Here is a 15,162-nt window from a genome sequence, read left to right as displayed (position 1 = left end):
TGATCAGATTGGCTAGTTGTCTGTGATTGTGGTTTCAGTCTGTCGGCCCTCTGATGTCCTTTCTCAGTGCCTACCACCTTACTTGGGTTTCTCTTACCTTAGACATGGGGTATCTCTTCACGGATGCTCCAGCAAAGCACAGCCACTGCTCCTTACATTGGACATGGGTTATCTCCTCTCGGCTGCCGCTCCTGACCTTGGACGTGGGGTAGATCCTCTCTGCCGCTCCTGCGCCATACAGCCACTGCTCCTACACCGGCTTATGTGAAAAGTACATCATGAGAAATGCTGGGCTGGAAGAAGCACAAGCTGGAATCAAGATTTCTGGGAAAATACAAATAACCTCAGATATGCAGATGACACCACCCTTATGGCAGAAAGTGAAGAAGAACTAAAGAGCCTCTTGATGAAAGTGAAAGAGAAGAGTGAAAAAGTTGGCTTAAAGCTCAACATTCAGAAAACTAAGATCATGGCATCCACTCCCATCACTTCATGGCAAATAGATGGGGGAATTGTGGAAACAGTGGCTGACTTTATGTTTTGGGGCTCCAAAATCACTGCAGATGGTGACTGCAGCCATGAAATTAAAAGACACTGGCTCCTTGGAAGAAAAGCTATGATCAACCCAAACAGCATATTAAAAAGCAGAGACATTACTTTGTCAACAAAGGTCCATCTAATAAAGGCTATGGTTTTTCCAGTGGTCATGTATGGATGTGAGAGTTGGACTGTGAAGAAAGCTGAGTGCTGAAGAATTGATGCTTTTGAACTGTGGTGTTGGAGAAGACTCTTGAGAGTCCCTTGGACTTCAAGGAGATCCAACCAGTCCATCCTAAAGGAGATCAGTCCTGGGTGTTTATTGGAAGGACTGATATTGAAGCTGAAACTCCAATACTTTGGCCACCTGATGCGGAGAGCTGACTCATTTGAAAAGACCCTTATACTGGGAAAGATTGAAGGCAGGAGGAGAAGGGGACAATAGAGGATGAGATCATTGGATGGCATCACTGACTCAATGGACATGAGTTTGGGAGTTGGTGATTGGCAGGGAGGCCTGGCATACTATGGTTCATGGGGTCCCAAAGAGTTGAACATGACTGAGCGACTGAACTGAACTGAAGCTCATGCAGCATATCTTTGATATCTGTCATAATCCTTCTGAGAATTTCCCCCATTGCTGATGGGGAAGATAGAGAAAAAAAAAAAAAAAAAACATACTGAGAATACTGAGAGAGGCAGTGTAACACCTACAGAATCTGTTTTCAGGTTCTGAATCTACTACTTAATTAGACATTGGCTTAGACTTGAGTGCAGCAGCAGTGCTTTCTTTCAGAGAAGGCAATGGCACCCCACTCCAGTACTCTTGCCTGGAAAATCCCATGGGTGGAGGAGCCTGGTGGGCTGCAGTCCATGAGGTTGCTAAGAGTTGGCCACAACTGAGCGACTTCACTTAGACTTGAGTAGGTGTCATAATTCACAAGATTTTGAAGGAGGAAGTATTGTATTAAGGGCCCATAATGAAGGAGAGTATTAATAATTTGTCCACCATCAAAAGTTAAACTTAGTCTAGTTTATAGTTGAAATAAATGGCCAGGTAAAAGTACATATATTTCTCTGCACTTATTTTTCAGTTAAAAATAAAAAAAAGTTGAGACAAATAGACACCTAGACTGGAAATTAAGTTTCAAGATTTATTATAGTGATTCCCCTTATCTGTACTCACTACTGACAGTAGGCTGTGAATATGTTCTTGGATGTTGCACTAACACTTCACTCATTATGCATATAAAAGACTGCACTATTTACCCTGGGGTTTTATAAAATGAAAAACCTAATGAAACTTGACTCTTGTGGTTTGAATTCTTTGCAGGCACCTATAGTAAAAACATAGCCTTATATCGTGCAAAGGAGCATCATTTATTCATATATATTATATAAGAAGTGATTGCTTTGAATAGAGAATATGTTAAAAGGACTATGATTAATTTATCAGACTTGATGGAGTATATGAATAGTTACTGTAAGTCTAGGGGAAAAAAAAAAAAAAAACGTAGCCTAAGTCGAATGCAAATATTAGGCGGAGGAAGAAAATAAGGATGTTATTACACTTAATGAAGTTTAAATTTAACAGGACTTTACCTAAACAGTACACTTTAAGACACTCTCAAACTCTCAAATTGCAGTTTAACAATTAGTTGTTTGATGTGTGTGGAAATGTCTTTATAGTGGGAATTGAATGACTGGCATATCTTAGTTGAGAATGTAAATAGCATGTGTAAGAGTTCATAATGAATGATACATGCTCTGAAAATGATACAAAATGCTGTTGACTTCTCAAGTATTGTGATCTGATACAATATCCTTGAAATTGACATTAAATATTATATTTAAACTTACAGAATTCACTGCACCAGGATGTCATGGAAGTGATCAAATGCCATGGTAGATTAGGGGAATGAATGAATTGTATAAGCTTGTGAAAAAAAGTTAACAGGAGCAAATGAATCAAATATTTAGGTATAGTATATATACATAAATATTTTAATCTGATTAAGTGGTGCCTAGTTTATATGGTAATGAATATTATATTTTCTATACTATTTAGTAATTTTGAATTAGTAAAGATGAATTAATAAATTCAAATTTTGACAATCAATTAATTCTGTTTAGTCATTTTTTTCTGAAAACTGAAATTACCTGTTTTCCTGATATTTCATAAAATCATTATAATCATTTTGAGAATGATAGTTGGTGTGAATTATTTGGTTTATATTTTATTTTAGTTACTGTATTACACTTTAATCCATCTGATGGTCAAGCACTTAGAGAGTGTAAAAAGAGGAATAAGAAGGTTTATTAAGTTCTTACTATATAGTCAGCAAAAACAAGACCAGGAGCTGACTGTGGCTCAGACCATGAACTCCTTATTGCCAAATTCAGACCTAAATTGAAGAAAGTAGGGAAAACCACTAGACCATTCAGGTATGACCTAAATAAAAGCCCTTATGATTATACAGTGGGAGTGAGAAATAGATTTAAGGGACTAGATCTGATAGATAGAGTGCCTGATGAACTATGGAATGAGGTTTGTGACATTGTACTTGAGACAGGGGTCAAGACCATTCCCATAGAAAAGATGCAAAAAAGCAAAATGGCTGTCTGGGGAGGCCTTACAAATAACTGTGAAAAGAAGAGAAGTGAAAAGCAAAGGAGAAAAGGAAAGATATAAACATCTGAATGCAGAGTTCCAAAGAATAGCAAGAAGAGATAAGAAAGCCTTCTTCAGTGATCAATGCAAAGAAATAGAGGAAAACAACAGAATGGGAAAGACTAGGGATCTCTTCAAGAAAATCAGAAATACCAAAGGAACATTTCATGCAAAGATGAGCTCAATAAAGGACAGAAATGGTATGGACCTAACAGAAGCAGAAGATATTAAGAAGAGATGGCAAGAATATACAGAAGAACTGTACAAAAAAGATCTTCACGACCCAGATAATCACGATGGTGTGATCACAGACCTAGAGCCAGACATCCTGGAATGTGAAGTCAAGTGGGCCTTAGAAAGCATCACTACGAACAAAGCTAGTGGCGGTGATGGAATTCCAGTTGAGCTATTCCAAATCCTGAAAGATGATGCTGTGAAAGTGCTGCACTCAGTATGCCAGGAAATTTGGAAAACACAGCAATGGCCACAGGACTGGAAAAGGTCAGTTTTCATTCCAATCCCAAAGAAAGGCAATGCCAAAGAATGCTCAAACTACCACACCATTGCACTCATCTCACACGCTAGTAAAGTAATACCCAAAATTCTCCAAGCCAGGCTTCAGCAATATGTGAACTGTGAACTTCCAGATGTTCAAGCTGGTTTTAGAAAAGGCAGAGGAACCAGAGATCAAATTGCCAACATCCGCTGGATCATAGAGAAGCAAGAGAGTTCCAGAAAAAAACATCTATTTCTGCTTTATTGACTATGCCAAAGCCTTTGACTGTGTGGATCACAATAAACTGTGGAAAATTCTTCAAGAGGTGGGAATACCAGACCACCTGATCTGCCTCTTGAGAAACCTATATGCAGGTCAGGAAGCAACAATTAGAACTGGAGATGGAACAACAGACTGGTTCCAAATAGGAAAAGGAGTTCATCAAGGCTGTATATTGTCACCCTGCTTATTTAACTTATATGCAGAGTACATCATGAGAAATCCTGGACTGGAAAAAACACAAGCTGGAATCAAGATTGCCGGGAGAAATATCAATAACCTCAGATATGCAGATGACACCACCCTTATGGCAGAAAGTGAAGAGGAACTAAAAAGCCTCTTGATGAAAGTGAAAGTGGAGAGTAAAAAATTTGGCTTAAAGCTCAACATTCAGAAAACGAAGATCATGGCATCTGGTCCCACCACTTCATGGGAAATAGATGGGGAAACAGTGTCAGACTTTATTTTTCTGGGCTCCAAAATCACTACAGATGGTGCCTGCAGCCATGAAATTAAAAGCTGCTTACTCCTTGGAAGGAAAGTTATGACCACCTTGGATAGCATATTCAAAAGCAGAGACATTACATTGCCAACAAAGGTTCATCCAATCAAGGCTATTGTTTTTCCTGTGGTCATGTATGGATGTGAGAGTTGAACTGTGAAGAAAGCTGAGCACCGAAGAATTGATGCTTTTGAACTGTGGTGTTGGAGAAGACTCTTGAGAGTCCCTTGGACTGCAAGGAGATCCAACCAGTCCATTCTGAAGGAGATCAGCCCTGGGATTTCTTTTGAAGAAATGATGCTAAAGCTGAAACTCCAGTACTTTGGCCACCTCATGTGAAGAGATGACTCATTGGAAAAGACTCTGATGCTGGGAGAGATTGGGGGCAGGAGGAGAAGGGGACGACAGAGGATGAGATGGCTGGATGGCATCACTGACTCAATGGATGTGAGTCTGAATGAACTCCGGGAGTTGGTGATGGACAGGGAGGCCTGATGTGCTGTGATTCATGGGGTCACAAAGAGTCGGACATGACTGAGTGACTGATCTGATCTGATCTGATATACCAATACTAATCTAAGCACTTGAATGTGTGCAACATATGAGCCCTATGAAATACATTTCTGTAATTTCTATTTTTTAGGTTAAAAAAAAAAAAAAAAACCTGAAGCCCAGAAACACTAAGTAAATTGCTCAAGATCACCAACCTAAGAAGTAATGGAGCTGGCATTCAAGCCCAAGAAGTCTGACTGGAGAAAATCCAGTTTTAACTCTCTTTGTTGATTGTTGTTGTTGTTCAGTTGTTAAGTCCTGTCCAACTCTTTGCAACCCCATGGACTGCAGCACACCAGGCTTCCCTGTTACCCACTATCTCCTGGAGTTTGCTCAGATTCATGTTATTTGAATCAGTGATTTCATCCAACTATCTCATCCTCTGTCGCCCCCTTTTCCTCCTGCCTTCAATCTTTCTCAGCATCAGGATCTTTTCCAACGTTTCAACTTCAGCATCAGTCCTTCCAATGAATATTCGGGGTTGATTTCCTTTAGAATTGACTCATCTGACCTCCTTACAGTCCAGGGGACTCTCAAGAGTCTTTTCCAGCTCCACAATTCAAAAGCATCATACTTCAGTGTTCAGTCTTATTTAAGGTCCAACTCTCACATCGGTAAATGACCACTGGAAAAACCATAGCTTTAACTATATGGATCTTTGTCTGCAAAGTGAAGTATTTACTTTTTAATATACTGTATAGGTTTGTCATAGCTTTCCTTCCAAGGAGCAAACATCTTTTTATTTCATGGCTGCAGTTACTATCTGCAGTAATTTTGGAGCCTAAGAAAATAAAATCTGGCACTATTTCCTCTTTTCCCCAATATATTTGTCACGAAGTGATGGAACAGGATGCCATGATCTTAGATCTTATTTTTTTTTTAATGTTCAGTTTCAAGTGAGATTTTTCACTCTCTTTCACCCTCATGAAAAGTCTCTTTAGTTCTCCTTCACTTTCTGCTATTAGAGTGCTATTATTTGCATATCTGAGGTTGTTTAGATTTAGCTTAACTGTCTTGATCCCAGCTTGTGATTCATCCAGCCTGGCATTTCACATGATGCATGCATATAAGTTAAATAAGCAGGGTGGCAATATACAGTCTTGTCTTATTCTTTTCCCAGTTTTGAATCAGTTAGTTTTTCCATGTTCATTTTTACCTGTTGCTTCTTGACCTGCACACAGGTTTCTCAGGAGACAGGTAAGATAGTCTGGTAATCGTATCTCTTGAATAATTTTCCACAGTTGTTTTGTGATTCACACAGTCAAAGGCTTTAGCCTAGTCAATGAAGCAAAAGTAGACGTTTTTCTGTAACTCCCTTGCTTTCTCAATGATTCAATGAATGTTGTCAATTTGATCTCTGGTTCCTCTGCCTTTTTTAAATCCAGCTTGTACACCTGGAGTTTTCAGCAGTTTATGTACTGCTGATGCCTAGCTTAAAGGATTTTGAACATTACCTTGATAGCGTATGAAATTTGTGCAATTGTGTGGTAGTTTGAACATTCTTTGGCATCATCATTCTTTGAGATTAAAATAAAACCAAACTTTTCCAGTCCTGTGGCCACTGCTAGGTTTTCCAAATTTGCTGGCATATTAAGTGCAGCGCTTGAACAGCATCATGTTTAAGGATTGTAAATCACTCAACTGCAGTTTTGTCATGACCACTAGCTTTGTTTGTAGTAATGCTTCTAAAGGCTCATTTGACCTCACACTCCAGGGTTTCAGCTCTAGGTGAGTGACCACACCATCATGGTTATCTGGGTCATTTAGATCTTTTTTTGCATAGTTCTGCTGTGTATTTTTGCCACCTTTTCTTCTATTAGGTCCTTACAGTTTCTATCCTTTATCATGTCCATTCTTGCATGAAATGTTCACTTGATATCTCCTATTTTCTTGAAGAAATATCTAGTCTTTCCTATTTTATTTTTTTCCTGTATTTATTTGCATGATTCCTTTAAGAAGTTCTTCTTATCTCTCCTTGCTATTCTCTGGAACTCTGCACTCAGTTGGGTATATGTTTCCTTTTCTATCTTTCATTTTGCTTCTCTTCTTTCCTCAGCCATTTGTAAAGCCTCCTCAGACAACCATTTGGCCTTCTTGCATTTCTTTTTCTTTGTGATGGTTTTGGTCACTGTCTCCTGTACAATCTTATAAACCTCTGTCCACAGCTCTTAAGGAACTCTGTCAATCATATCTAACCCCTTGGATCTATGTGTCACCTCCACTGTATAATCAAAAGAGATTTGTTTTAGGTCATACCTGAATGGCCTAGTTATTTCCTCTCCTTTTTTCAATTTAAGCCTAAATTTTTCAATAAGGAGCTCATGATCTGAGACACTATCAGCTCCAGGTCTTGTTTATGCTAACTTTATAGAGTTTCTCCATTTCAGCTGCAAAGAAATAATCAATCTGAATTCGATATTGACCATCTGGTGATGTCCATGTGTAAAGTCATCTCTTGGATATTTGGAAAAGAGTGTTTTTTATGACCAGTGTTGTTTTTTGACAAAACTCTGTTAGCTTTTCCCCTGCTTTTTTTTGTACTCCAAGGACAAACTTGCCTGTTATTCCTGGTATCTCTTAACTTTCTATTTTTGCATCCCAATCCTTTATGATGAAAAGCATATATATATGTGTGTGTGTGTGTGTGTGTGTGTGTGTGTGTGTGTGTGTTATTTCTAGAAGGTCTTGTAAGATTTCATAGACCTGGTCAGCTTCACTTTCTTCAGCATCAGTGGTTGGGGCATAGGCTTGGATTACTTTGATATTGAATGGTTTGCATGGAAATGAAGCAAGATCATTCTGTCATTTTTGAGGTTGCAACCAAGTACTGTATTTCATACTCATTTTTGACTATGAGGGCTACTCCATTTTTTCTAAGGGATTCTTGCCCACAGTAATAGATATAATGGTCATCTGATTTAAATTCATCCATTCCCATCCATTTTGGTTCACTGATTCCTAAAATGTTGATGTTCACTCTTGCCATCTCCTGTTTGACCACTTTCAATTTACCTTGATTCATGGACTTAACATTCCAAGTTCCTATGCAATATTATTCTTTACAGCATTGGGCTTTACTTTCATCACCAGACACATCCACAACTGAGTGTCATTCTGCTTTAGCCCAGCCACTTCATTTTTTCTGCATCAATTAGTATTTGCCCTCAATTTTTTTATAGTTGCATATTGAACACCTTCCAATCTGGGAGGCTTATCTTCCTGTGTCACATATTTTTGCCTTTTGATTATGTCCATGAGGTTCTCCAGGCAAGAATCAAGGAATGGACTGCCATTTCCTCCTCCAGTGGACCACATTTTGTCAGAACTCTTCAATATGACCCATCATCTTGGGCGGCCCTGCTCAGCATGGCTCATACCTTCATAACTGCAAGGCCCTTTGCCACAACAACACTGTGATCCACGAAGGGGATCTTTATTGATTATCTTGGTTCAATTGGTCCCCAAAGCACATAACATTCTTACCTGTACACTTGTAAGGGTTCAGGCTTGCTCTTAAAACTAGAAATCTGGAACACTTAATGAAATTAAACTTTATAGTAGAGAAAGTGAAAAGGAAGTGAAATAGAAATTAGCACATTTAATAATTTCAGTCATTTAAACAGATTCCAGGAGTCTATATGGAAAGATACATGATAAAGATTTAGTTGACTCTGTAAATTTTGATTCCCAGAAAGTTTGTTAGTTTTACCACTGCTGTTCCTCCATTAGTGTTATGCAAATTCATGATATGTTGGTGATTAGATGTTCTTCAGACACTTGGCAAGTTACAAAAAATTTCCATTGAGGAAAACAGTGGATGATCTATTTAAAAAGAAGATGTTAGAAATGACAGAAAGCAAGTTGCAATTCATGAAATAGTAGGAAAACTGGTTAATATTAATACATATAAATAATATCTCAGAATAAATTCAGGAATTAGAAAGAAAATAGGAGGAAATAGACCCAATAAGAGGCGTTTTTAAGGCAAAACACTCATAAAGATGTTATATCAGTCCAAAGTCTATAGATAGCTCTGAAACATAGGATATTTAGTGCACTAAAGTGATAGGAAAAACTTGTTAGAGATGGGTAGAAACTATTTTAAATATAAAAAAATGACCAAATTTAGAAGCTTATCTGATAGTAGTGGTGACTGTGTATGTGAGGGAGAGAGAGAGAGAGAGAGAGAGAGAGAGAGAGAGAGAAGATTAGTAAGAGAATAAAAAGAATTTTTCCTAAAGAACTGTGGGAAAACACAGTCATGTAGTTCTATAACAATAACATATTAAACAATGCACAAGGGGAAATATTTGGGAAAAAGAGTACGGGCTAAAAAGGAGACTATTCAGAGAGACATTTTTTATTTCTTGATCAGAAGAGAAGGAAACTTTGGGGTACAACTTGAAAGTGAAAAGTGGAATGATTAGCCTTTAGATACCAGATACAACAGAGCTGGTGTCCTTGTCACAACCTCCAGCCCATTTAGAGCTTAGTTTTTCACAAAATTCCCAACACAGTGAGAAGTATTCATTTTGACTTGGAACTTGGTTTGATGCCATGACTTGGCCCTTGATGCTGGCACTACAAGGCATGGTGGGTAAGCTCTGAAAATGGCCTAATGTCTTCCCAGAGTCAGTCAGTATAGTGTAAATATAACTGTGATCATGGTGTTCAGACACAAAATCTAAGCATAAAATTTACATGCACATGGACAAATTCTGTGTGGCCATTCTATGGTTAGTCTTAAGTAGACTTAGGTCTCTAAATATATAATATTTGAAAGTTGAAGAAATTCTAGAAGAAATATTCAGAAACAGTATTCTGGAAAGAGAACTTAGTCTTTCGGGTTCATTATAGGCAATATTTTCACTTCTCTTTCCCTTTCCCACAAAGGTGTGTGTGTGTATGTGATCATTAATTTTAAATTAACTGTCAGCATAAATTTGCAGGAAAGAAAACCTTTTGGAAACTTTTTCAATTTGTTCCAATTAACTTTTTTTAGTTTTTTAAATTTTTTAAAATTTATATTTATTTATTTTAGAGGCTAATTACTTTACAATATTGTATCGGTTTTGCCATACATCAACATGAATCCGCCATGGGTGTACACGTGTTCCCAAACCTGAACCCACCTCCCACCTCCCTCGACATACCATCCCGCTGGGTCAACCCAGTGCACCAGCCCCAAGCCGATTATACAGAGTGAAGTAAGCCAGAAAGAAAAACAGCAGTACAGTATACTAATGAATATATATGGAATTTACAAAGATGGTAATGATAACCCTGTATACGAGACAGCAAAAAAGACACAGATGCATAGAACAGTCTTTTGGACTCTGTGGGAGAGGGAGGAGGGGATGATTTGGGAGAATGGCATTGAAACATGTATAATATCATATAAGAAATGAATCGCCAGTCCAGGTTCGATGCAGGATACAGGAAGCTTGGGGCTGGTGCACTGGGATGACTCAATTAACTTTTTTTTTTTAAGGTTTTTTTTTTAATATATAATAATAAGATGCAGTAAAATTATGTGCATGTTGGGCTGCCAGAAAAAAATTATGAAAGGCAAAATTAATTATTTTGAAACGGCCTACTAATGTACTAGGAGTAATTAGTATTAACCTATGAGTGGAGTTTACACAGACAGATTTTATTTCATTAGAAGGCATGGTTTTCTAATAAAATGGAATGAACTATCTAATGAGGTGGTGAGATTCTCAATACCGGAATTTAAACAGCAAAGGATAGATGGCCACTTACAGAGGATTCTGTTGAAGAAGTTCATAATAGTTTGTACTGCATTAATTTTAAGGCTAATCCTAACTGTGTTTTTAAAATTTTATGATTTATTTAATAATTCCTAACTGCAAAAGAAAAAAAGCATTTTAGATATGCATAAACCAGCCTTTTGTCAAGGATTGGGTTCAGCAAATGATGTCTAAAATAATATTTTTCCATGTTTGATGAATGCAATTGAATCCTAGAAAGAAGTCTAATTTTAAAATAAATAAATTTAAATTAAAAAAAAGAAAATTCAAAAAAAATTATCCACTCAAAAATACTCTTTTAATGTTTTATGGTCTGTTCCTGACCAAAGTTGAGCCAAACAAAAATTGTGGGTTTGAAACATTATATATGATTATGTGTGAATGTAAAAAAAAAGAAATGACAAAACGTGGCATGCAGTTTTGTGATTTTTGGATGGGAAAATGGGGGGAAAGAAAAGGAGTGAAGAAGGGTAGGAGGGGAGACAGAGAGAGAGGTTAAAGTGAGAAAGGGAGTGTGAAATAGGGACAGAGAACAGTAAAGATGAAGGGGAGAAATATGGAGAAATATGGGAAGAGGGCAAAGAGGAGTAAGAGAAGTACAGTTAAAAAGAAAGAGTGACAATTAAAAAAATACAAGATCCTACTGTCTAGCACAGGAAACTATATTTAATATCCTGTGATAAACCATAATGGATAAGAACATGAAAAAGAATATATATATATGTATATTCTTTTATATATATATGTGTGTATATTCTTATATATATATATATATATGTGTGTGTGTGTGTGTGTGTATACATATATAAATACATATATATATATATAAAACTGAATCACTTTGGTATACACCAGAAACTAACAAAATATTGTAAATGAACTATATTTCAGTGAAAAGCAAATTAAAAAAGGGTGACAGTTGGAGAAATAAGGCAGAGAGAATCTATAGTAAGAGGGAAAAGAGATGAAGAACATGGGGGTGGAGAAGAGAGAAGTACAAATATGGATAAGTGTGTAGAAGGGGGAAACAGAAACAAGATAGTGATAATTTCTAGAGTTACTCTGTACTGAAACATACTGATCATTAAATAGTATCTATTTAATAATGTAAAACATACTACAATCATTTTATTAAAGTAATGATTTAATTAAAATTAGGATTTCAAATAGGTGGTATAGACTGGTTGTACTGCCTTTCTCTCCACAACTCTTACAGGAGTATAGGGCTCCTGGAATTACACAACTGTTTTTAACCTTGATTCCTTTATCTTTGGGTGGAAAATCCTCTTTTAGTGATCATTATTGAAATGATGCATTTTCTGTAGATATCATAAAAAATTATCATTAAAAACATTATTTAATTGCTGACTTACTAAACATCACTGTTTTGGTTATAAGTGGGTCCTTGATTCACTTATTTTGAAAATCACCTCTAACTGGTAAAAGAAGACTTATGCCTTGCAAACTAGTTGCTACTTATTAATCCCTGACTGAAGCCAGTTGAAAGACTGAAGTAATTTACAAGCCAAGCTGTATTCAGAAAGTTCTGACACACCAGAGTAAATTATTTCCTTGGGAGAGAGAATGGGCTACTCATTGACCATTTCTTTTTAAAGAAAAGAGTGAGCTGCCCTATGTAAAAATATTGGAGGATATTTACATGTATAATAAGGCTTCCCTGGTGGCTCAGGTGGTAAAGAATCTGCCTGCAATGCAGGAAAACTGGGGTTTGATACCTAGGGTGGAGAGATTCCCTGGAGAAGGGAATCTTCTTGCCTGAAGATTTCTTCTTCTTGCCCCTCCAGAATTCTTGCCTGCTGAATTCCATGGACAGAGGAGCCTGGTGACCTACAGTCCATGGGATCACAAAGAGCCGGACACAACTGAATGACTAACATTTTCACACTTTCGTTTTTTCATATGTATGATATTACTTCAGTCAGTGGATTTTTATTACAAGAGAGGCAGTTCAAATGCCTACAATACATTATTTCAACCTTCAAACACAATTTAGCACGGTTCTCTGTGCAAATATTTGAAGATAATTCCACCCTTGATTATTTTAAAGCAAATGTCTCTAGGAAAAAAGAATCCAGCCTATATAGGAAAGACAACATTAATGTGAGCTGGTAATTTTGATATATTTAGATGCATTTTTTATTAAAATATACTCTAGTTTCCTAGTTTGTTGATAAAATCAATGCATATTTATGAACTCGCTTAGGTAGTAAGCACTTATTTCTAAATTTGTCAGTAAATAAGAATTGCTGAATGGATAGTTGGTGTGAATAAGTGAATGTTTTAGGTGTCAGACAAGCCTAAGCAAATTTCTTGAAATCAGTGTTAAATTCTCCCCTTAAAAAATTTCTAGTAAGAAAGTGGTAACAACCATAATATGTGAGCAATAAACACAAATCACATGAAAAAATCAGATTTCTGAGTATAAACATTTTTAATGGTCCTTTTGTTAAGGATGCTTTTGAGAAAGAGTGATAGCAGTGTTGTGGTTAAGGATATGTCTCCACCCCCCCCCAAAAAAATTCTCAGTCTGTTAATTATGACAGCAACAGGCCTAAAATCCCAGGCACACTATTATTTTCTTGAGATAGCTAAATATTTCACCTCAGCTATTTAACTTTTATTTTCTTTTAAGATGGGCTTTTCTTCATCTTACACTTTGCTGTTCCCTTTGTTAGTTGTCCTTGACCATTGGAATGTTACTGTAGAGCTCCACAGTCCAAGTGATAAGAATCATTGATTAATGGCATTCAAATTTTACCAGCACCAGGGGAATACTTAGTTCCTCCAGGCTTGAGTTAGACTAGAATCCGTAATTGAAGATGTCTGTCAATTGCTATTGTGCCTCTAGTTTTAACTTTTTAAACAGATAATCTGCTCTTTCTGAGAGCGTGGCTTTATTTTTCCTGAGATTTAGAGGTCACCCTTTGTTTCTTGTTCAAATTGGAAATTCTTGGAACAATACTCCTCTATTAGCTAGATTATTTCTGACGGATATAAGGTTCATACACATTAGTACTAGGACATGGTCTATGAGTCTCTCTGGGATATGCTAAAATAGGCTGGGGAGATCCGATCCAGTTCTTCAGAACGTTTTAGAAACAGTTTATGTTAGACTTTAGGTCAATATATGATCTTAAAATCTCACTTTGGGGTACACTAATTAAATTAATCTTATACACAAAGTCCTAGTAACTTTGTTCTGTCCATCAAATTGTTGGTGTTCACATGCCTGATATGTCACAAATCCAAATGAGGCCATCTTCATTTTTTTTTTTTTTTTCAATAGAGGATTTTTGTTCTGGTTGTTCTTTACTGAATTAAAGGATATTTCAGTTTTGCTTTTTCCCACCTGAGAGTCCTAGACAAACAAAAGAAGATAGACTGGAATCCTACTGTATATCTGTTAGTATAATTAAATTGAAATAACACTGTGTCTAAAACAAATCATTTTAAAGTGGAAAATGAACAGAGAGTTATTGGGCTGTTGGGAGAACAGTTAATTTTATAAGATGCAACTCAAAAAGTAAAAAAGCAATGAAATTCAACAGACACAGCTTAATGAAAACAAGAAATTTTAAAGAGAAACAAGTATATTTCAATGTACGCTAATTCAGGTAGAAAATATCTCAGCAAGTTGTGTTATCGCAATTATTTATCAAGTCTAGGAAATACAAATTTTAAAAGAGCCATTGTATAAAAAGATAGACTATGCAAATATGAAAAATATTGGAATGTATTTTCAATTTATCATGGCTATAGATATCATGCTACTAGAGAAGATCTAGTACTAACAGTTTTAAGGGTTATTAGGTGAAGAATTTGATTTAGGTCACACTTGAATGGTCTAGTGGTTTTCCCTACTTTCTTCATTTTAAGTCTGAATTTGGCAATAGAGTTCATGCTCTGAGCCACAGTCAGCTCCCAGTCATGTTTTTGCTGACTATATAGAGCTTCTCCATCTTTGGCTGCAAAGAATGTAATCAATCTGATTTCGGTGTTGACCATCTGGTGACGCCCATGTGTAGAGTCTTCTCTTGTGTTGTTGGAAGAGGGTGTTTGCTACGCAAAATGGCTGTCTGGTGAGGCCTTCAAATAGCTTGAAAAGAAGAGAAAGGAAAAGCAAAGGAGAAAAGGAAAGATATTCCCATTTGGTTGCAGAGTTCCAAAGAATAGCAAGGAGAGATAAGAAAGCCTTCCTCAGAAATCAATACAGAAAAATAGAGGAAAACAATGGAATGGGAAAGACTAGAGATCTCTTCAAGAAAATAAGAGATACCAAAGAAACAGTTCATGCAAAGATGGGTTCAATAAAGGACAGAAATGGTATGGACCT

At 36.7% G+C, this 15,162-nt stretch overlaps 1 protein-coding gene across 2 annotated transcripts in view; it reads left to right on the top strand.

Moving 5' to 3' along the window:
• The window catches only part of PCDH11X (protocadherin 11 X-linked), a 431,541-nt gene that overhangs the window by 168,059 nt on the left and 248,320 nt on the right, over positions 1-15,162 (top strand). Inside the window, exon 4 of one of the 2 annotated variants that reach the window (XM_086386943.1) lies at positions 103-2,123. The exons of the other annotated variant lie outside the window; for it this stretch is intronic. Coding sequence (XP_086243069.1) covers positions 103-195 — 93 coding nt within the window. The 3' untranslated portion in view covers positions 196-2,123. Of the gene's footprint in view, positions 1-102; positions 2,124-15,162 lie in introns of those variants that run through there. 2 annotated transcript variants of the gene reach the window in all.

This window comes from Bos grunniens, chromosome X, assembly GCF_055505025.1.
Source record: "Bos grunniens cultivar Pamir isolate PY7600 chromosome X, Bosgru_T2T1.0, whole genome shotgun sequence".
Classification (NCBI taxonomy): domain Eukaryota; kingdom Metazoa; phylum Chordata; class Mammalia; order Artiodactyla; family Bovidae; genus Bos; species Bos grunniens.
The sequence above is the reverse complement of the archived record's forward strand: the minus strand, read 5'-3'. Positions and strand labels throughout refer to the sequence as shown.